At 37.1% G+C, this 24,328-nt stretch overlaps 1 protein-coding gene across 6 annotated transcripts in view; it reads left to right on the top strand.

Moving 5' to 3' along the window:
* The window catches only part of LOC136038125 (F-box/SPRY domain-containing protein 1-like), a 46,447-nt gene that overhangs the window by 8,869 nt on the left and 13,250 nt on the right, over positions 1-24,328 (top strand). For all 6 annotated transcript variants that reach the window (XM_065721150.1, XM_065721149.1, XM_065721148.1 and 3 more), the window contains exons 2-4: positions 8,356-9,038; positions 10,119-10,209; positions 21,350-21,451. In XM_065721150.1, the coding sequence (XP_065577222.1) occupies positions 8,391-9,038; positions 10,119-10,209; positions 21,350-21,451 (841 nt within the window). In that variant the 5' untranslated portion in view covers positions 8,356-8,390. The remainder of the gene's footprint in view (positions 1-8,355; positions 9,039-10,118; positions 10,210-21,349; positions 21,452-24,328) is intronic.

The following is a 24,328-nucleotide window of genomic DNA, read 5'->3' as shown; positions in this document are numbered from 1 at the left end:
GCCAGATATGTAGACACACTCAAAAACAATGTGGAGCTATAGAGTCAATATTTTTGAGGTGCTCAGAGAAACATCAGTCAAACCAGTTCCCACTGAAAAGAATAGACCCTGAAATCAGACCAAAATCATACATGTTGACCAATTGTGGTGGAAGTTGCTCATCAACATCAATTGGTGCCCAGAAAGGCAGCAAAACCAAGGAATCCCCCAAGTGGCTACACAATTTTAAATTGGGTTCTGTATAGCACAGGTAGCTTGTAAAAGTTATGCTGATGTGCTAAATTAGATGAGGCTACATTCTGTCAGACCTCACAAAGCCAGATCACCAACAAACTTGTAAAATCATCCAACAGAGAAGCAGCTGAAAAGTTAGTAATTGGTCTAACTTTTGAACTTTTGCTGATCTTTTTACAGCAGTCAATTGTCAAGGATAAATACACTGTGATAAAGGTTTGTGCTCGATTTTTTGCAAACGATACAATTAAGCTGGCAGTTGATAACTGCAAAGTTGCACTAAAGGTTGACATACTTGACAGGAGAAGAGGATCACATCCAGCATCATCGTTTTATTTGAAATTTTTCAACTGTTATGTGGTCTCAAAGAAAAGGAAGATTTGCTGCTGTTTGCAATACCTGATCCATCAGACATGTCTTCTTTTTCAATGGACCCCCTTACAATTGTGGTATCACGCCTCAACAAATGTGTCTTGAGGCTTAGTTTTATAGTAAAAAAACAGGAAACATGTTTACAGAGTTCAAACCCAGTTATCTGGTCATTGAAGCCAGCTTGCCAATCCCCCTCTGTTCCTGTGGTGCTTTTAAATATTCCTGACAATATTAATATGCAAAACCCTACAAATCAGCATAATTTTGTGAAGAAGTTTGGCTGTATTGAAAAGGTGAAACATATTGTTAGTTGCCAAAATGGGCTGGTAGTCCAAATGGCTGATGAAAATTCTGCAGTGGCTGCAGTAACTAATAGTATGAAAATTTGGGTATGATACTAATGGTATGAAGCTGAGTGCACAATTTTTTGTGTTGGGTCTGTTGTCTGGTGTGTCTGTTTTTTTTTGTATCTGGTGTTGGGGTGGCGCTTCGCGCCACCCCAACACCTAGTTGGGGGGGGGGGGGGCGCTTCGCGCCCCCCCAAGCCCCCCCGCGCGCGTAAGTCGTTACGTGCCATATGAGTTACGCAACATTGTAGTTGTGTCCCTATGTCCCACCTGTGAATATATATATATATATATATATATATATATATATATATATATATATATATATATATATATATGTTTTAACTACGTAAACTACTACTACTACTACTACTAATAACTCACTGCAGCACCAAGCCGCCTGAGGCCAACACAGCTACGCACGCTCCTCCTCCAACCTAATCTATTTAAAGCCTCCCTCTTTACACCCTCCCAGGAAGTTCCCATTTCCTTTAAATCCTTATTTATGACATCCTCCCAACCCAGACAAGGACGACCTGCTTTCCGTGTAGCCCCAGACGGTTGGCCAAAAAGGACAATCTTCGGTAATCTGTCATCCTTCATCCGTAGAACGTGGCCTAGCCATCTCAACCTTTCTTTCATTATAGCCCCAGAAAGCGGGATTGAACCACACTTTTCGTACAACCTACTGTTTGAAATACGGTCAGTCAGCCGGGTACCCAGAACAATCCGTAGGCAATTTCTCTGGAAAACATCTAGTAAATTTTCATCTGCTTTTCGGAGTGTCCATGCTTCAGAGCCATATTTGACCACTGTCATCACTGTAGCTTCCAATATTCTAATCTTGGTTTGTAGGCTTATCTTTCTATTCTTCCAAACTTTTTTTAACTGTGAAAAAACACCCTGAGCTTTAGCTATTCTACTTTTAACATCTTCACTGCTCCCACCATCTTTACTAATAATACTACCAAGGTAACTGAAGCTCCCAACCTGATCAATCTTTTCGTTACCTAAGGTCACCTGTTCATCTTCACTTATTCCTAACCTTAGTGACTTAGTCTTCTTAACATTAATTTTCAAGCCTATTTTAGCACCCTGAACTCGTAAAACCTCTAAAAATTCATTCATTTTGCTCACACTTTCATCTAATATGCTTAAATCATCAGCATAATCTAAGTCCAGGAGCGTTCTTCCTCCCCATTTGATTCCATGGTCTCCAATTGCCTTTCCTGTGCTCCTTAAGACGAAGTCCATCAAAATGATCCATATAAAGGGGGATAGAACACAACCCTGCTTAACTCCTGATTTAATACAAAACCAGTTGCTAACCTCATTTCCTACCTTAACCGCAGCAGTATTATTCTCGTACATAGCGCAAATCACTTTAATGTATTTTTCTGGTATACCATATAACGATAAGACCTTTGTTAACGCTGTTCTATCAACAGAATCGAAAGCTTGCTCATAATCGATAAAACTAAGGACCAAAGGTGTTTGACAACAAAGGGACTTCTCAATTATTAACCTAAGAGTGAAAACATGGTCGACACATCCTCTACCTTTTCTAAAACCGCATTGTTCTTCCCTTAAAACTTTGTCTACAGCATGTCTCAGTCTAAAAAGTATCATATTACTCAGTAATTTGCTACCTACAGAGACCAGACTAATGCCTCGATAATTCCGACATTCACTCTTGTCACCTTTCTTATACAGTGGTTTAATTAAGGTTTTCCTAAAATCATTGGGTACTTCCCCTTTTTCAAAAATCATGTTCATAATCTTCAGTAGCTTATTCCTAACCTCAGAGTTAGGTGATACTCTAAAAAGTATCATATTACTCAGTAATTTGCTACCTACAGAGACCAGACTAATGCCTCGATAATTCCGACATTCACTCTTGTCACCTTTCTTATACAGTGGTTTAATTAAGGTTTTCCTAAAATCATTGGGTACTTCCCCTTTTTCAAAAATCATGTTCATAATCTTCAGTAGCTTATTCCTAACCTCAGAGCCACCATATTTAAGGAACTCATTAATCATACTATCAGCACCTGGGGCCATATTATTTTTTAATCCTTCTAGTACTGTCGCTAATTCTTCCTCACTAAACAAATCTTCCTTCACATCCAAGGTATCACAAACTTTTTCATTTTCATCTATATCTTTTCCTGCAACTGTATCTCGGTTTAGCACATTCTCAAAATGTTCCACCCATCTTTCTTTAACTTTTTCCTTATCACTAATTGTGACCCCATTTCTATCTTTAACTGGGACTAGTCCGGATCGGCTACTCCCTTTCAATTTATTAACATGCCAGTATAATATTTTACTATTATGCCGTCTAGCCGCATCTTCCAGATCCTCAGCAATTTTATCCATCGCCTCCATTTCACATCTCCTTAGTTCATATTTTAATGCTTTCTCCACTTTCTTTACATTCCTTTTGTTTTCATACGACCTATCGCTCAGATAATTCTTATACAAACCCCTTCTACTCTACGTAAAACTTGCAAATATACAACATTCTTTGCTGTCCCATTGTCTGTGCATATAAATAGATTGTCAGGTTTACCGACTCTTGAACATGCAACATATAATGGTCCATGGGAAAACAATCCGTATTCAGTCGACCATTCCCTGTGTCGCCGTCGTCATTTTTTTTTTTAGTAGTAGAACAATTTTATTAGAAATAAACATTTCTTAATCAATAGCACAACATTAGCAAAGAAATCAAAGATTATCCATAAAATTCAACCTAACTACAGGTGGCTTGTCATCTGTGATGATTTAACACAAATCTGAATGACCCTTCACTGCCGCCTAGACACTTTTGCTTTGCATGTTTGTACTACAGAAATCTAAACCTTTCTCTTATGTTCATAACTCTGGGTCAACCTCAAACCTTGATTTTGTCCTGTCTGATCATCCAGAACTTTAATCTACCACCATTACTATTTCAGATGACATCCTATCAAGTCACCATCTACACCTTTAGTTCAACATTTACATGTCCCCTTTGAAAAATGAAACAAGACCCTGTTGGATTAAAAAAAAATCAACCATGAGTGCATTAGTCTCAGTTATTTTGTTTAATATAAACGGCAACAAAAAATAAGGACTTTATTATTGATGAGTTGTACAGTTCCTACGATTTGGTATGTCTCCAGGAGCATCTTCTCACTGCTTCAAGTTTGAATTTTTTGCATCAAAGTCAGCATCATATTGTGTTCCTGAGTCCAGCAAAAGTTACTGGCAGTTGCCCGTCTGGTGGACTAGCCTGTGTCTTTAAACTGGACAGTCATCTACCCTCCCCATTACTCTTCTTCTATGAAGAATTTTTTTTTGGCTGTGCGTATTGGCAGTATTATATTAATGAACTCTGATCTCCTGTATGAAGGATACTTGATCAGATCATTGACTAAATTTGCAAAGGCTTGTGGTCTGCTGTAGTATCTTTCTGAATCAGGTAATGTCAAACTCTATACAGTATGTTATAATTGGGGACCTTAATATTGATATCAGTTGATCTTCTGTGAGAAGTGATTTACTCTTTGAGTGTCTTCCATTGTACTGCATTATGCCCAAATCCCACAAGTTTTCATATGTTCATCACTCTGGAAGCACAATTGATATTGATCATATTGATTGCTTACCTGGTATTATCTCTTCTTATGCTCATGTTTAAGTTAACAAGTTAGATACTGACCACATGCCAATCTCAGCAACATTTATATTGGATATTGATCTATTGAAAACCAATTGCTTGCAAGAAAAATCAAAGTGGTTTGAAAAAAGCAACTGGAGCAAAGCAAGTATACTGCACTACATCTCTACTTTGACAGTCCTTCTCTCTACCATATACATTCCATATCATCTTCTTCAGTGCCAGGTACCTACAAATGGTAAAGCCAATATTTACTGTTATTGTAACCAACTTGTGATGTGTATGAACAAGTCAGAAGAAGGTGCTGTACCTTGGCAATGTATTTGTAAAAGAACACAAAAACCTATCTGGTCAATGTGCCCTTGTTTAAGTTTGTTAAAAAGTAAAGCAAAACTAATGGCTCCAGATATGGAATGAATGTAGTTGGCCAAGTTCTGGGTGTGTGGCTGATCTCAAACATAGCACTAAACCAAATATAAACGTTATCTGAGGTTGGCACGTTACCGTGGTATGGATTTCCCTGTGAGTAGAAAAGATTGGCAAAAAGTGATCAATTCTGATAAGTTTAATGATGATACTATGATAAGTAACTGCTTTCCATCTTCAGCTTGGTATAAACATTATTCTTTGATCTTTTTGGTGATTAACTATTCTGTGCATTCTGTATATAATCGCCTTCTTACCCCCCCCTCTTTAGTACAACGCTTTTAAAACACGCTCTAGTACAGAGCAAATTTAAAACAACTTTTAAAACACGCCAAATCTGCACAAGTGGATATGTTCAAAATTGCAATTGTAATTTTTCCAATTTCTAGTGTTTTCATTTAGTCTCGCATCCCCTCAACATTCCCTGAAAGTTTTTTCTTAATGGCTCTTGGCCTCAGTAGTTGTTGAGGTTGTAGTAGCATGCTCATGGTGCCTTTTGGTTAGTTCAACATCCCCCTTAACATGGCCTGGTAGTATGAACTTTACCTAGGATATCATTGATATGCCCTTTTGACAACCCTCATGCTCATAGTGTATTTGGATTTATTTCAATATTATTTCAATATTTCATGCTATTTTTTTTTCCTGATCTTAGGTTAACTTTTTTCATATTTGTTTTCATAAGTGTTATCGCATAAATTTTTACCAGTGGATAGGATTTATAGGCTAGGCAGTTTTATAGAATCGATGTAATTATTGCCTATGCAAAAACAGGTGTTTAAGCACTGAATGGTTGGTCTTTGGCAGATCAGCAGCAGTAATGTACTCAAGCAGTAGTAGACAAAAATCTTGAAGAAACTCTAAAATTTGATTTTGATATCAATATATACATCGGAATTTTGATACCAATATATACATCAAAAGAATTGTAATTTTATGCTGAATTTAAATATATAAGTTTCATCAAATTTAGTCTTACCCATCAAAAGTTACAAGCCTGAGAAAAATCGCCTTATTTTCGAAAAAAGGGGGAAATACCCTCTAAAAGTCAAAGAATCTTAATGAAAATCACGCCATCAGACTTAGCATGTTGGACAAATCTACTGTAGAAGTTTCAAGCTCCTATCTGCAAAAAATGTTGAATTTTGTATTTTTGCCAGAAGAAAGATCACAGATACATGTTTATTTGTTTTTTTTTTGTTTGTTTTTCAGGGGTTGTTTTATTGACCCAGTGGTGCTAGAATGTTGTGAGAGTGCTCATTCTAATGACAATTAAAAGTTCTAGTGCCCTTTTTAATTGACCAAAAATTTTTGAGGGTAACTAGGGCCCCTCCAACGCTCATTTTTCCCGTAGTCACGGGATCAAAATTTTGAGATAGCCATTTTGTTGGGCATAGTCAAAACCCTAATAAATATTTCTTTGAGGACGCCTTAATCCCCTATAGTCTCCAGGAGAAGGGCTGCAAGTTATGAACTTTGCCCATTGTTTACATATAGGATTGATTATTGACAAAGTATACTGACGTTTTTAAGGGGTGTTTTTTTGTGGCGGGGGGGGGGGGGGGTCGGGGGTGACGTGAGAGGATCTTTCCATGGAGGAATTTATCGGGGGGGGGGGAGAAAATTTCTATGAGGGGGGGGGCGCTGGATTTATCAGCATTATTTAAAAAAACAATGAAAAATTAAAAATAAAAACAAGTTTTTTCAAGTGAAAGTAAGGAGCAGCATTAAAACTAGGCCCCGTCTCACATTCATTTTTTCCCAGTCGCCGCATCAAAATTTTGAGTTAGCCATTTTGTTCAGCACAGTCAAATAATCCAGTAACTATGTCTTTGAGGGCGCATTAACCCCCACAGTCCCTTGGGGAAGGGCTGCAAGTCATGAACTTTACCCATTGTTTAAATATAGTATTGGTTATTTTGAAGTATACTGACGTTTTCAGGTTTTTTTTCTGGTGATGTGGGGTGGGGGGGATTACGTGAGAAGATCTTTCCTTGGAGAACTTTTCATGAGGTAAGAGAATTTCTATGAGGATGGCACTGGAGCAAGTTTTTTCAACTAAAAGTAAGGAATAACATTAAAACTTTAAACAAACAGAAATTATCATATATATGAGGTGGTTCTTCCCCTCCTCAGTACCTCGCTCTATATGATAAATTATTTTTAGTAATGTCAAAAGATATATTTATTCTAATTAAATGACCTTTGTGATTCAGGGGTCATTCTTAAAGAAATGGAAAAAATTTTTAACTTTAGTGTATAAAGGCAGGTATTGAAGAGGGAGCTAATCCCATCATATACGTAATACAAATATACAAATATAGAAGTTTGTTAAGTAAGTTGATTTGTAAGTTACGTATATTTATTACTAATAAAAAAGTTCGTAATAAAATTAAAAGCTCTAGTGGCCTTTTGAAGTGACCAAAAAAATTGAGGGGCAACTAGGCCCCATCCTCCTTCCCTTTTTTCCCTAACAATCAAAACTTTGAGAAAGCCATTTAGCCGAAAAATAATTAAAATTAATATGTAAATTTTGTTTTAATAATTCATTTACGTTGAGCCAAAATCAAAACCTGCATTAATTCAAAAACATTCAGAAATTGAATAAAAAAAACAATTTTTTTTAACTGAAAGTAAGGGGCGACATTAAAACTTAAAATGAACAGAAATTATTCAGTATATGAAAGGGACTGTCCCCTCTTCTATGCACTGTTCTTTACACTAAAGTTTGACTCTTTCTCACAACTCTACTTTTTAAAACAATGAAACACTTTAGCGTAAAGACTGGGGCATTGAGGAGGGGACAGTCCCGTTCATTTACGGAATATTTTCTGTTCGTTTTACGTTTGAATATTGCTCCTTACTTTCAGTTGAATTTTTTTTTAAATATATTAAATGTGCCTGAAGCTCAAGCATAAAAAGAAGCAGATGAATGTTTTTTTTTCTGATAAAAGCTTAGTTGCCGTATGCTCCTATTAACATCATTATCTAAGAAGTAAGTGTGGTTTCAACTACAGTACTAGGTGGGGATTTTTAATTCAAGATGGTTGAAAGTAGCTCAGCAATATCCAGTAAAAATTCGCACTTAGAAATTGTAGCTTTTGGCAAATGCTTAGAAAATGGCATAACTTCATTAATGTCACCACGTATTGTACATATGTCTGTATCCCAAGGCTTACCTTTTTTTCCTATCAATTCGTAAGCAGTTTACAGATAGCTATGTCTTTATTTTTGGGTAGTTCAAGCTTAAACTTATACTCGTATCCAAATTTTCATCTAAAAACTATTGAACTAATCTTTTATATTTTGCAGGAACAGACAATAGGTGCACAATTTGAAAAAACATAATGTCAATTCTAGATCTACCTGAAGAGATGTATGATGTGATATTTGCGCATTTATCACTTGGTGATGTTTTCAACTGTATGCAAGTGTGCAAAAAATTGTATTGGATATTAGAGAAAGGAAATTCTAAACTTTGGAAATACCACAGTTTGAAAACTTTTCCATGTCGACCTTTGGAATCTAAGACATTGCGTTCTTTGTCATATAAATCCAGATTAATGGCTTTTAAATATGGATGGAATCCAATGGACTGTTGTCCGGATACAGTTGTATTGGACGATTTTACACTTATGAGAGTAAAGAAAAGTAAACGCACTAGACCATCTTACTCATATCAAAATTGTGTAAGAGGAAAATTAGGCTTTGAAGCTGGAAGACATTCCTGGGAAATAACATGTGAATTGGGATTAGGGGATATAACAGTTATTGGAGTAGCAACCAAGGATGATTCCTACACTTGGATTCGAACAGGTCTTAATCATGATCCTAATTTTTTCGGAATTCGATGTGATGAAAGCTGGGGATGGGAATTAAACCACAATTGGTTGTTTCAGAATGGTGTTGTGCAGAAACACCATTCTGGTGTTCCTGTACATTATCCCCAGTCTCCCAAATGTGGCCCAAATCTTCAGGTTTTACCCAAATATCAGGTAAGTTCATTATAAATGAAAAATTAAGCTTAAGATTTATAGAAAATCTTCTAGGAAAATGTTCCCAGTAATGGGTTTTTGCATTACTTACCAAAGATTTTTTTTAAAGATAACGACATGCTACTCCCTATTGTTTAGAAACGTGTGTGTTAGTCAGTTTGCTGAATTAGGTTGAAAATATTTTAAATCAGGATCCTTTTACTGGCTTATTTGGAACATGTTTTACTCTATTTGCCGACAAAAAAGACTCAGTGGACTTCAGCCCAAAAATACCTCATTCAAGAGGAAATAGTTTGATGAAGGTAGTTGGGGGTAGGACGTATATAGAGATAGTAAAAATAGTACCTTAACTGCAAAGTAATTACCCATTTCTTCTAAGACCATTTGCACCATATATAAGCACGCATTTAACCCTTGGGAAAGAGAGGGTCGGGTAAAGGATTTTTTGTAAGAAAAAATTATCATTTTGATAATTGAGTGCAGGGGGGGGGGGGAATCCAACGTTTTCTTGTTAATACTTGCAACTTGAAATATCTTGGTTTGTTTGACCAATAAATTTGAGTCACATTGTATTCATTATTTAGTCGCTTTATTGGCCATTCTCACCTACTAATCAATTGAAGAAATTCTTTGACCCATTTGAATCAAGTCTATTAGCACATGTTGCTAATGACTGGTGTTTTGCTAGAATGTAGAGTGAAGGATGGATCGGTATTAGATTGAAGTGGTGGGCGGCTGCGATAAGAGTTAGTCATTGTATTTAGTAGTTAAAACGTAATTTGTATATATTACTATAAACACTTAGACTTTAATTTGAAAAGGGAGGATTAAAAAGATAAATCTTACTTTGCTTTTCTTCTGGAAAAAAAGAACACTGCAGGAGCTGGAGAGGAAGTCGGTATGCATGGTATTATTATTGGGGGGAGGGATGCTGAGCTTTGATGATGGCTCTGGATGTACTACTAGATTAGTGTCTAGAAGTAAAGAGCAAAATTTCAGCTAAATCATATGCTAAAAAAGTCAACTATAAATTTTAGATCACAAACATTAGTCTAATTATCTTTTTTCTCTCATTCTCAGATTGAAGACCGAATCCGTGTGATCTTGGATATGGAGGAGAATACACTTGCCTTTGAAATGAACAATACATTCTTGGGAGTTGCATTTAGAGGTATGCTTGATCACATAATGACATGTTCGTTTTTCATGGCTTATATTTGGCTGGTTCATAAGTAAAGTGTAATATTGAAATATGCACCGGGAATACAATAATTCAGCTCTAGCTTATATTTATTAATCAAAATATAAACTGTTTGAGTCAATATTGTATCGGGAACAGAAACAGGTGTGTTTTCCTAGTAATGTGGAAGTTGGGTGTCATCATTGGTATACAAAGTTATTAAGAAGGGGGATGTTCGGAGGACTTTTTCTAGAAAAAATCTCACCTCCCTTTTTAATAGGCAAAAATGCTGGTGGTAATAATTTATAAAAATTTTTAAATTGCCAATTTGAGAAATCTTGGCTTCTGGAAAAAATGGTATAAATACTCAAATGTGGAAGAGAAAATAATAAGATGTGGAAGAGAAGAAGAAAATAAATTCCCAGTAATGCGGAAGAGAAAAAAGTCTTCTGCCCAACACGGGCAGACGAATATTTTTTTTTTCTGAAAAGAAGGTACAAATAGTTGTACCTTCAGTTATCCCCTAGCTAAAAAAGTAAATAATAATTGGAAAATTTGAACCATAAGGTAACTTTGCGCAGGGTTTGAATATACAAAATGACTCTCCCCCTCCAAATAAAATTTGAATTGGACTGAACTAGAGTCTTATTCTTTTTGGTAAGGATTCCGCTGATGAATTTACACGCTTATCATGTTTCATCTTAGAGGAAATTTGCCAAGAAATATCACATAGGTGTCAAACACAGACGACCAAGCTGTACTTTCAACCAGCATGAAGAACAGGAAAGTCCTCTGTAACCTTATTAAGACTCTCCTAAAGTGGCCTCGCCTTGAGATGTGAGTTCATATCGATAGGAGGTTGGGAAACTTCAAGTTGGGAGGAGGAGCGTGGAAGCTTCAAATACCTGGACGGTATAAGTAAATTTGATGGAAACCTTGTGTCCGAATTTACCATACGTATTGCTTGCACCGGAAACGCCTTTGCCAAGTCACGAAATGTCTAACAGTAGTCTTCTCTCCATGATGCTGACATATGTTAATCATGGGCGTTAACTTTTTAGCTGGAAAAGTAGATGCAATATTTTTTTTTAGTAACAACCTTAGACGTATCCTTGATTTTACTGGAAAGACGGGATCAAAACTACCTTTATCTGGAAGACATGAAAGAGTTAATGGCATTATGATGGACACAATGAGTAAACGAGTGAGGCAGCTTACCCGACTCTGTTTGGTTTTGGTCAGTTTTGGAATCAGAGGGCGTTGACGTCAGAGAGTGACACTTGGATGTTGTCTCTGAAGAATGTTATGCTATCAAGGTTGTTGCTTAAAAATATGGTCCAAAGCGCTAAAGAGATCGGCGTAGAAAGACACTTTTGGCGTCTTATCTGCCAGTCTGCATGAAAAAACCTAAGTTGAAGCAAGTCCAACTTAATTCGGATTATTCCCGCAGAAATCCTCTTGTGTTTCTTGCAATTGACAACTATTTTGGTTTGTAAAAACGGGCCAATGAATCTAGATGTTGTTTTGTTGATTTGTAGTCCTATGACGTTCACATTCTCATTAGAATTTATATTGAGAGGAAAAGCATGTTTAAAAAAGTTTAATAATATGAAAAATTTAAAAACAATGGCTGAAACAGTAACACAGCCAGTATATACTAAAAGGCGGGGCATAAAATGGCAAAGAACACTTAATGCTTACAGCTTTTTATACCCTCATGATCGTCAAATATTTAATGAAACTTACAACACTTATTGCTGTTAGAAGCTCTGGTTTTGTAGGCTGTTCTTAATTCACATATAACTACCATCTTAGGAATTTTCTCTTTATGAAAACGTATTTCCAGATTATAAATATTCAGATTTCCTTGAAATGAAGTTTATAAGACAATAAAGTCAGTATTTTTTACTGCCTATAGTTCCTCGATCAACTGTAAATAAGTATAATCAACTTTCGAGTATTCAAGTATCTATACATAAGTAAATTCGAGTACGAGTAACCTCAGTCATTCGCGTAACTGTACATATTTATGTTCGATTTCAAGTAATTGTGATTATTCGAGTAACTATACGTAAGTATATACGAGTAACTTTAGCTGTTCGAGTAACTATGCATAAGTAAGTTCGAGTTTTTGAGTAACTTTAGTTTTTCAAGTGACTATACCTAACTATATTTGAGTTCTAGTAACTTTGATTGTTGGAAGAACGATGGATAAGTATATACCAGTAACTTTAGTTATTCAACATAGTATAACTTTAGTTGTTCGAGTAAGTATACACAAGTATTATTACTCGTGTAAACTAGTTAACTAATAACTATAATTAATCTGCAATATAAATGATTTTAAAGTTAAATAGTCAAGTCAAGATTGGGATTTAAGAACTGCATTATGCAACTCTTTTGAACTTGTTCAAAGTATTACTAGTATTTCTGATAATATTATCCTGTAATACTACTAGTAATTCAACAACATTACACTATAGTCTTCAGTTCGGTAATAAAATTGTTAATTGTATTCACAACCTCTCTCGTGGCTATTTTTCTAAATGCATTTATAATTGCTATATATTTAAATATTTACTTTAAAAAAAACGAGAATAGTGAACCCAAGTTGAGGATAGTAAACCCTAACAGTTGACAGTAAAAACGCCACAAGGAAAACATGAAAAAGGCAAAATGCGGAAAATATGGGTTTGTAGATTAAGATTCTAGCTTTTAGTACTTTTCTGAATATTGAGGTTTTTAGCTACTTCTTCTTTAGTTTTGAGAAGGTCAGTTTAGTTTTTGCCTTTAGTTGGTCATATTAAATGGTCATCCAAGACACTTGTCTTGAGTGCAACAATTGCTAGTAGAACGTTTTTCCCACCCATAAAAGTACTATACACTGATAGTCGTTTTACTTGTTTTTCACTTGGAGGGGATTCCTCCACATACTTCAGAATGTTTGACCATCAAAACAAAAGTATTCTAAGCAACTCCCATGTGGCGTCCCTCAGAAAAGTTACCCCTCCTTACCCTAAACTAAACCTTTGTATTTTCATTTGTCGGGAAATCCTTCCCTTCTTCCTTACATTTTGTTAATCGTTGTCCCCTGCTATCTTTGAGGGCAGATTTCTCTTTATGTATACGTTTCAGAATATTTCTATGTATAGGTTTCAGAAGGAGACTTTGGGATCATGATCGACGCACCAGTGGCGTAAATTCAGGGAGATTTACGGGAGGGGAGGGGGAAATGTGTTCTTCGAAATTTAGGAGCGATGGTAAATTTGTTGTGTTTTCAACTTTTTCTTTTAAAATGCCAAAGGAATGTTATTCGTCAGTGAAATCCCCTCCCCCAAAATAAGGCGTTCTTCCAAATCTGGGGTAAGAGGGCCAAAAATATAGAGACACATACTTCCTACTGCTCTCTCCCCCAGTTAACGCCATTGGATAGAAGAATAATTAAGCCGTTTTTGTTCTGTAAATTCTGCCCTAGATAAATCTAAATTATCCCGATTTTCTCACTGTAATTCTAACGATGTTTGGAGTATAGTGGAACAAGGAGTTTTAGATTATTTTAAGTTGAATCTGTGAAGTGAATTGTATAAGTTGCTTACTGTAACGATCTCAAAATAGAGCATCTTGTGAAAATAAACGTCATATTATCTTAATGATTTGATTTTGGATTTTTCAAGTAACACGCATATATTCAAAGTGGCATATGAAGGGACCAAAAGACATTAGATCTTATGAGGGAAATTCGAAAATCACAGGCAAATAAATTTTGCCGCAGTTTTCGCATCAAATTTAAAGCTAAATTGAAAAAGAACCCAAGGCTCTCTAGAGAGGAAAGAAAACCCAATTTATCTATGGTTTGGGGATATGTGGGTTTATTTGATCTATATACTCTGCTCTGAAGTACCTACCCCTCTCTTCTGAAAAGCATATTGGTGGACGTTCTTTTATTTGGCGTGTATTTAGTTTTTTACTGAAACAGAAATTAAATAATATGGGATGAGATAACAGCTGCTGACATCTTTTGCGACAAAGCCATTGTTGCTGTTCTTCTTCTTCTTCTTTGTCATGTAATAAGATCAATCGTTTTCCAACTCACCTGAGACCGTAAATTCTTATGTCAAATGGGAATTCGGTGTACCGTAAGCTTGCCAGATACTGCTGTTGCGGCTAAAGGTTCTTTCTGTATTTTCCAAGCTTTACAAATAATTACTGAGAGCATTTACTAAGCTAATCTCAAATAGAAGATCAGCAGCATGTTGTAAATTGGAAGAATAATATTCTGACTGAACGCACATTGTCCTGATAATCTTTCCTTTTATAGCAGCTTAGGAAACAGTTTTTGCCAATGTTGAGCAACAATCAATGTTGAGTTTGGTCTGTTGTAATAAATGTATTACTTATTAGCAATAAGTGTCTGATCTCAGACTCGGACAGAAAAACGATTTCAAAGCTTGAAAAATGCCAAGTTTCACTAGACGCTAGATGGTTTAGTTTTTTTTGTCGACGCTAGTGCCAGTTTCTACTCTTATAGGCTACTCACATTGTTTTGTGCGGATTCTCCTATATTGTGAGAGTGCAATACTCCTATATTATGCAATCAGTTTTGGAGATTATAAAGGAGATTATGGATATTATACATATGTTTAACAATTTTTTTACTATGAGATAGTGTTGTTCTCTACAAGGTCATGCTGTAGGCTGCAGTCATGATGTGTAGAAGTCACGTTAAATGTAAAAATCTTGTTTGTATAAGTTTTATCTTGTTATGTTAATTACCTTAAATTGCAGCTTAGAGCAATTGAAGGATCCTGTAGCATTGCTCAGCATATCTTCAAAAATTGCCATGTGGATCGTTTTGAATATTAAGTTGGTTTTATTGACTAGGGCTTATGCTCTGGTCTGGTACTCCAACGTGTCCCATTCCAGCCTCCATTCCCTATTGCTCCACTTCTTGTCAAGTGAGACTTTGAATTCTTTGAAGGTCTTACTTGATACAGTATGATCGCTCAGGGAATTCCACTGGTCTACTACCCGGTTGGTTAGAAAGTGATGGCGTTCCCTCCTCTGAGCGTTAACCTTTATGAGCTTTTTAGAATGACCCCTTGTCCGCTGTGATGAATCGATGAAGAAGAGACCATGAATTGGATTGTTATGAATCAATTTGTAAGTGTTAATCATGTCACCCCTTTTTCTTCGGTAATTCATGCTGCATAAGTTCAGAGTTTGCAGTCTCATTGGGTAAGGAAGATATAGGCACCTGTCTACTATTTTTGTTGCTCTCCTCTGTACTTTCTCTATCATGTCCTTGTCCACTTTGTAGAAGGAAGATGCAATTGACATGCCAGTTTATAGCCTTGGTCTGACAAGACTTGTATAGCTTGGTGATTGTTCGTGGAGATCTAGTCGTGAATGTTCGTTTAGTCGTCCCTAAAGCGCGGTTCGTGCTAGCTACAGTCTTTTCAGTATGACTTCCAAATTTTAACTGGTAGTCAACTATGACACCCAAGTCTCTTTCCTCTGTAACTGGAACTAGGGGCTCCCTTTGACCAATTATTTGGTTTTGCATGGTGTAAAAGTGTTTTTGATTTTTATTGCCAAAATGTAAAACTTTACATATACTTGAATTAAATTCAAGTAGCCATTGTCTAGCCCAGTCATCCAGCTTGTCGAGATCGGCTTGGATTGAGGCAGCCTCCGCCCAAGATGATGCTGCCCTGATGAGCTTAGAATCACCTGCATAGAGTGTGAGAAGGTTTTTGAGTATTTCAGAAGCATCGTTGATATATATATGTATAAAAGTGATGGCCCAAGCACGGTACCTTGGGGAACTCCGCTAAGAACAGGTATAGGTGATGATAGTACATGTACTCTTTTATCATTAATAACAGCAACTCTTTGGGTTCGTTCTCCCAGGAGGTCTACAATCCATTTAATGATGTCCGAGTGGATGCGACAAGCTTGAAACTTTCTTTTCAGCCTCAGGTGTGCGACTTAGTCGAATGCTTTTGCTTGATCTAACCAAATCATGTCCACGGGTGTCCCTTTTTCCAGTAGTTTGGTGACTTCATCGTATGAGTGTATTAGGTTTGTGTCCGTGGAATGGCCATTTCGGAAACCATGCTGATTTGGAGACATGATGTTGTTGTATGTCAAGTGCTTAGTGACAGCAGCTTCGTTTATGATTCCCTCGAGAATCTTTGAAGTTACTGATGTTAGACTTATTGGCCTATAGTTTTCAGCTTTGTCTTCGGAGCCTTTCTTGTGTAATGGTATAACAGTAGCTTTTTCCAGTCAGAGGAGACAGCTTTTTCCTTTAGTGATTTCTTGATGATTTTTGCTAAAGGTGAGGATATGAGTTCAGCAGTCTCTTTGAGTAGTCTCGGGTGTATACGGTCTGGTCCTTTTGACTTCGATCCGTCAAGCTTTTTCAGTCGTTTTTGGACATCTGACTCAAAAACGACAACCATTGGTGTTGTTACATTGACAGGATATTCTCAGGTATATGGTATGTTTCTAGAGTTTTCCACTGTGTAGACTGAGGAACATTGTTTGTTCAAGGTTTCTGCTATCTCTGCATGATCGGTGATTTTGCCAGATGGCGTGGTTAGGTAGGGAATGGAATGTCGTCTTGGCTTTGCTGATGATACATAGTTCCAGAACTTCTTTAGATTAGTTTTAGTTTCTGTAGCAATGATATCTTCATGTTTTCTTATAGAATATCGTGTAATCTTCCTTGTTTTTTTGAATTTATCATAATGTTCTCGAGAATTGTTTTGCCTGTATTTTTTCTCGTAATCGATATATCTTCTGCAAATATGGTCGGAAGAGGGTGGTGACAGTCGGAGAGTTGTTAAGAGACATACATGATCACTTGCACCAATCGGTGGTAAATGATCGATACTTAGAATTTGATCTGGGTCGTCTGTGATTACCAGGTCAAGTAGCGAGGGTATTTGTCCGTCTCTGAACCTTGTTGGTGATTCAACGGATTGATATAGCGTATTTTCTGCTAGGTAAGTGAAGAAAGCAGAGTTCATAGCATGACCCTCATGATACTGATTGGGAATACCCTAAGCCATCAACCCAGCTGACTTGAGGAAGTTTATAATCTCCACTTATCAAAAGGTTCTTTGGCTTCTTATCTTTTACCAACTGCAGGGCTTTACAAAGTGCCAGTTCAGAAGACTATTAGGTTTGGGCAACTTGGCTCCGGTAGAAAGTGGCTAAAACTAGACTTTCTCGGGGTAGCACAATCTTTATAGCTAAATATTCAACCCAATGCAAAACTTTATTAAGATACATTCTGCTTACCGATAAGTTTGCCTTCACATAGAGTGCGATTCCTCTTCTCGGGTCATCTTGTAAATTTGTAAATAGGAAATATACAGCAATTCCAATATGTGCATCCTCCAAGGGGTTATTTGTATTCTTCGGCTTAATTTCAGCTACATAAATCACATCATAATCATTTTTTGCTGCTAAGGTCCGTAATTCCGTTAGTTTATTTGGCAAGGAGTCTACGTTTGTGCTCAGCACTTGGAGAAACTTAGAGCGATGACTTTTAATGTTTTGTACTAGATCACTTGGACTACTATCACTTATTTCACTAGCTGTTTGGGCATCTTCATAACTCGTGGATACCCTGTCCTTTTTCGAATCTGTACATCTATTGTCACTAAAATCTAAATATTTTGAACTATCGGATCTATCTACTCCAGTGGGGAAGGGAAAGTTCCCAACCCCACTCACCGCTAGTTTCTTTGGAACAATGCAACCCTTACGGATAACAAGATCTTTTTCACCATTCTGCAGCCGGTCCTTTAATTCTTTCACTAGCTTCACTCGCTTCTCTCTTTCCTCCCTGCTTATATCACTTCAGTACTGAATCGTCTTCTTTTTCAAAAAGGAGATTCTGGTGATTTCCTTTTTTATTATCATGTTGAGGACGGTAAATATCACTGGCTTTATTCTTTATGGCTGTTGTCCGGCAACGATCTGGTTATTTTCAGGTATCAAGCGGTTTACATTTGTGGGATAAAATTCTGGAAGTTTATAGGAGGTTTTTAGGTGCTCGCTAATGAACTTTATATCAGCCTGTTTCTTCTCCTGGCTTGTACCCCGCTCTAGCTCAGGAATTCCATGAGCTATGATATTTAGCCTTTGGCGCTGCCTATCATGGTCTCTTCTTATTTCTTCTCTCACTTCTTCACGGGCTTCCGGTTTGTGAGCCTTAGTAATGGCTGCGAGCTCGGTATGGAATTCGTTTGTTTGGGTTTCCTTCAACACTTTTAGTTCATCTCCAACTAGGTATTTGACTTGTGTTTCCATGTCAGCTTTTTTGCACTTTTTTAACAGTCCTATTTCAATTTCTGCAACTCTTTCAGCGACTGAATTAACCATTATAGTCATTTCTACGAGCGGTTCAGTATTTAGGCAATCAATTTGCTCTTTTACAATCGTGTTTACATCCTCAGCTGTAGCACTTTTTCTCGTGGGGTCGGCTAAACAAAGGGGGTAATACCAGGAGAATGATGATCTAGCACTTAATTTGTTTATAAGGTTGTACCTGGACTATGTCATTGCAATGCATGAAATGCATACCCACTTTTCACCTCCGTCACACAACATTGCTTTAGCATCAGGTTTTAATTTCATATCGCAGCCCGCACAGGGGTTCTCTCCATTTTGTTGTGGGGACACTTGCTTTCTTTTTCCCATTATCTTTAACCTTATTCCGATTAGGTTATTAACCTTATTCAATTGTCTATCAAAACTTCTGAAATATGCAGGGTGGATTCACAATGGAAGTTGCTCTTGGGATCACAATCATCAACGACTTTTGGACCTGGGGGGATACCCGAATCGCCTATCCCCAGCAGTTTAAGGATGGATATCCAGCCGGTACCAATACGGCCCTTTGTGTTCGTCATCGCCCTCTTCTGCACAGGTTTCTCCAAATGTACATGATGAACGACTCAGTTTACGTAATCTATGGCTTTTTTCGCAACCGTAGACTGGCAACACTGTATAATTAAGACAGTGAAGAAAAAGAAGATGCACAATCCCCAAGAGAATTGAAAATGGATGAAGGAAGAAAAGACGATTTGAAATTGAAATAAACCAATTATATTCAAAATTGCTATTTCCCAAGTAGGGATAGCTCTGTGCCACGGTTTGTTGATTAAATACCAAGGGGCTCTGCCCTCGGGGTCCCTGACGCCAGTACACTCGTTTCGTTGTGCATTTCTGGCCTTTGGCTTGCCTTGACTGATATTGTGCCTGATGCAAATTTTCCTAGATTCCTGCATCTACCAAATTGCTTGAGAGTGCTTATTAACCCCCTTTTCCCCCTGCTTTGAACTTTGGCTCTGCGCCTGCTTTTGATTTATATTGCTTGCTTAATTTATATTGACTGAGGGCCCCCCTCTCTGCTTGTAGCTTATTTGTTTTATTTATTTGACATTTGATTTCCTTTGTGATTTGATTTTGTTGATTTACCTGATTATTTTTAAACCATTGTGTTTTCTTTTTCTTTCTTTTGTTGTTCTTCTCTTTTTTTTGTGATGACTGACAGGTCAGTTAGTAGGACTAGTCCTGCCACCCCTGACCCAAATAACTCTAGTGTTAGGATTTTGGCTTTAGGTGTTGAAGGTCCTAATGAGACCAGTAGGGTTTTGACATTAGGTAGTAGAACAGTTATTGCAAGAAAACTGTTTGAACACCTCCAAAATCAAGAATGCCAGGGCCATTATGGTTCAATGCTGGAAAAACTTGGACCAGATGGCTCTATTATCATAATAGCTGCAAACCAATCAGTAGCTACTGCTATACTTTCTATTACACATATAGCAGTTAATGGTTGTAAAGTAAAGTTTGTGCTTAGTCCTAGTTCCAACCCTGCTTCAATCAAAAATAGAAAAGGTATTGTTTTTATCCCATCTGAGGAGGTCACCAATCTGATGATTCTGTCAAGGAGGTCCAAGTTGACAATAGAATAGAACAAGTGACACTGGCCTTTAAAAACCCAAACCCTTTTGTTATTCCCTTGGTTTGCACCTTCAATCTGGATGTTCAGTTCCCTCTGAAAATCTCTGTCTGGGGTGCAAGGTATACAGTTAAGTAGTTCATCCCCCGAGCAATACGGTGCTTCAATTGCTAAGGTTTTGGCCACATGGCTTCAAATTGTCGCAGAGGCAGAAGATGCCTACTATATAGTGGACAACACACCCATAATGAATGTCCCCAATCCAAAACAATAAAGCAAGGTCAGACTCTCAAGTGCCCAAACTGCAGTGGTAACCATGCTGCTAATGCTAAGGAATGCCCAGTGTTCATGGAGAAGAAAGCAATTATGACTTATTCTTTCACCAATAATGTCCCCATGAGGACTGCTGCTGAGGCCTTGAAGAAGGGACTTCCAACACAGACTAAATATGTCCCTATGGCCCATAAGGACTCCTTCCCTGTTTTGACGTGTACAAATTGTATTACTTTTTATTATTGTGTTGTACATGTATTTTAATTGCTGTTTGACAATGCATAGTTGCAGTATTGTGATTCCCGTTTTTCAACGCAGGCAGGCAAATACTCCCCCTCCATTAGCAAGTCAAGCGATACTGTTCTGGCTCAGTGAATACTGACTGAAGTGACACCCAAGCAAGCTAGTGATTATAGAAGGCACAGAACAACTGAGTGATACGAACGCATATGACCTATTGGTCGAACGCGTCAAACCCCAAACAACAACAACAATTGAAAATGGATTAATTGACTTAGAAGTCTGAATATATAAAGTCCAACACTGTGGTAGGTCCCTTAAATTAACACTTTGAGTACCACAAGATTAGGGATAATGCAAATAATAAGGAAAACATTTTTGTCTCACAGTTTGTTATATATTTATCCAGGGTTCAAATTTATGCAGCCACATGGGTTTGTTTACAATCCCATTAAATCTAATGTTTAATATTCCATGGAGTTTTTATATTCAATAAAAATTCATTTTATTAATGGTAAAAGGTAAATATTTTTTTGTAGAAGGTAAAAATATTAGTTTTTTCTTTCTTCGTGAAGGTCACCGTTTACTTCAAATATAAAGCCCAAATTCTGTATTTACTTTTTCTTATTTTTTCAGGACTACCAAAGAAGAGGCTCTTCCCTGTTTTGGGGGTGCACAAGCATGATGTTGATTTAACAGGATCTGTATCAATGGTCTACTTAGGGTCACACTTCAATGGTTATTTTTATCCTAACTTGTTTTTTTTTTGTTGTTTATTCAACTAGAATTAGGCTAAATTAATTTATTGCTTTAAACAGTCAATTTAGGAAAGCAAAGAAGATACGTCACTTGTTTTGGTTATGATCTACCATTGATTTGGAGGGGGAATTCTGGAGAAAAAGAGGCAAAAGTTTCAATGGTTAAATTGGGGCAATCCTTTGATGGTTAATTGATTTTTCGTTGAATTTTATATTTGTTTTTAAACTGCAATTGGGTGGACTAGATGCTAAATTTTTGCCTGTTAACCATTTGAAATAAGTAAAAAAAAATGATAAAAAAAACGTTTCACTGGTTTTGATTCCAGGCTGTTAATAATTTAGTGGGGGGGCGATTTTAGTTTTTTTGTTTGTGGACTTATGATTTTAACCATAGATATTTTGTTTAAGAATACTGCTGAAGTATTCTTTAGGTATTTAAGTTCTTTACTTTGGAGTTCATCCAGATGTTTAGCCGAGAAGTGATATTTGACTCTCTCCAGCATAGTTCTGGACCTTAGTTATTTTATTTCCTCTGTCTAACAACTTATGTTTTCTGGTTTTTGTGTCGAAATATTAGAATTTTGATGATCATTTCAGTATTCCCTTGCATGTTTATCTCATTTGTTAACTTTTTGTGTCGTTTCGAGTCCTTCATCCCCATAATACATTCCTGTATACTGGCCTAAAACATGCAAAGTTGAAAGTCTGTAAAATCAGTGAAAGTCAGCATATGCTCCTTTTTGAAGAAAGTCAGTGAATAGTCATTTATTGAGGAAACTCAATGCGCACTCCTTTGTGGAGAAGTATCCCAGTATAAGCTTGTTAAAACTAAGAATTTAGAATTTACAGAGAGAAAAGATCAGCTGCCCCAGTCCCCGCCAATCATTTAATCGAGTTCTGTATCTGTCTAAAAGTCTAAAATTATCTATTACCAATTTTTTCTCCCCTACCTTTAAAGTGCTTTTTGTCGACGAAAGAAAAAGCCTAACGTCGGATCCAAACCTGATACCCCAAACCATGAGTTTGATGCTCTACCATCTGGTTTAGTTGTGCTAGTTAATTGATTTTCTAGAAATATCATAAAAAATACCGGTTTTTAGGTATGAATAGACCAAAGATGGAACATGTGGGCAAAAAAATATTGTCATTTAATGTGTTTGGTTAGTAATTTAAATGTTAAAATCAGTATTGGTACTTAAAGGACTAATATTTGGACTAAACAGTATTGTTTGTTACCTTAAATTGCAACTTGGAGCAATTGAAGGATCCTGTAGCATTGCTCAGTATTTCTTTAAAAATTGCCATTTGGATCGATTCAGAATTTGGTCTGTCTGTCTGTCTGTCTGTTTGTCTGTCTGGTCCGTTTTGAATATTAAGTTGGTTTTATTGACTCGGGCTTATGCTCTGGTCTGGGACTCCAAGGTTTCCCATTCCAGCCTCCGTTCCTTATTGCTCCACTCCTTGTCAAGTGAGACTTTGACGGTCTTACTGGATACAGTATGATCACTCAGGGAATTTCACTGGTCTACTACCTGGTTGGTTCGTAAGTGATGGCGTTCCCTCCTATGAGCGTTGACCTTTATGAGCTTCTTAGAATGACCTCTTGTCCACTGTGATGAATCGATGAAGAAGAGACCATGATTTAGATTGTTATGAATCAATTTGCAAGTGTTAATCGTGTCACCCCTTTTTCTTCGGTAAGTCATGCTGCATAAGTTCAGAGTTTGCAGTCTCATTGGGTAAGGAAGATGTTGGCACCTGTCTACTATCTTTGTTGCTCTCCTCTGTACTTTCTCTATCATGTCCTTGTCCACTTTGTAGAAGGGAGATGCAATTGACATGCCAGTTTCTAGCATTGTCTGACAAGACTCTTGTATAGCTTGTTGATTGTTCGTGGAGATCGTGTCGTGAATGTTTCTTTAATTCTTCCTAAAGCGCGGTTCGTGCTAGCTGCAGTCTTTTCAGTATGACTTCGAAACTTTAACTGGTAGTCAACTATGAAACCAAAGTCTCTTTCCTCTGTAACTGCAACTAGGGGTTTTCTTAGACCAGTTATTTGGTTTTGCATTGCGTAAGTAAGTTTTTGATTTTTATTGCCAAAATGTATCTCGTAGGAAGTCTTCATTCCCTTCAATGATGTCCGAGTGGATACGACAAGCTTGAAACTTTCTTTTCAGCCTTAGGTTTGCAACTTCGTCGAATGCTTTTGCTTGATATAACCAAATCATGTCCACGGGTGTCCCTTTTTCCAGTAGTTTGGTGACTTCATCGTATGTCTGTATTAGGTTTGTGTCCGTGGAATAGCCATTTCGGAAACCATGCTGATTTGGAGACATGATGTTGTTGTATGTCAAGTACTTAGTGACAGCATCTTTTATGATTCCCTCGAGAATCTTTGAAGTTACTCATGTTAGACTTATTGGGCTATAATTTTCAGCTTTGTCTTAGGAGCCTTTCTTGTGTAATGGTATGACAGTCGCTTTCTTCCAGTTAGAGGGGACAGCTTTTTCCTTTAGTGATTTCTTGAAGATTTTTGCTAAAGGTGAGGATATGAGTTCAGCAGTCTCTTTAAGTAGTGTCGGGTGTATACCGTCTGGTCCTTTCGACTTCGATGCGTCAAGCTTTCGATGTGTCAAGCTTTACAAAGTGCCAGTCCAGAAGACTATTAGGTTTGTGCAACTTGGGCTCCGGTAAAAAGTGGCTAAAACTAGACTTTCTCGGGGTAGCACTATCTCTATAGCTAAATATTCAACCCAATGCAAAACTTTATTAAGATACATTCTGCTTACCGATAAGTTTGCCTTCACATAGACTGCGATTCCTCTTCTCGGGTCATCTTGTAAATTTGTAAATAGGA

Source organism: Artemia franciscana, chromosome 17, assembly GCF_032884065.1.
Source record: "Artemia franciscana chromosome 17, ASM3288406v1, whole genome shotgun sequence".
NCBI lineage: Eukaryota > Metazoa > Arthropoda > Branchiopoda > Anostraca > Artemiidae > Artemia > Artemia franciscana.
Note: the sequence above shows the minus strand (reverse complement) of the source record. Positions and strands in the feature narration are given on the sequence as shown.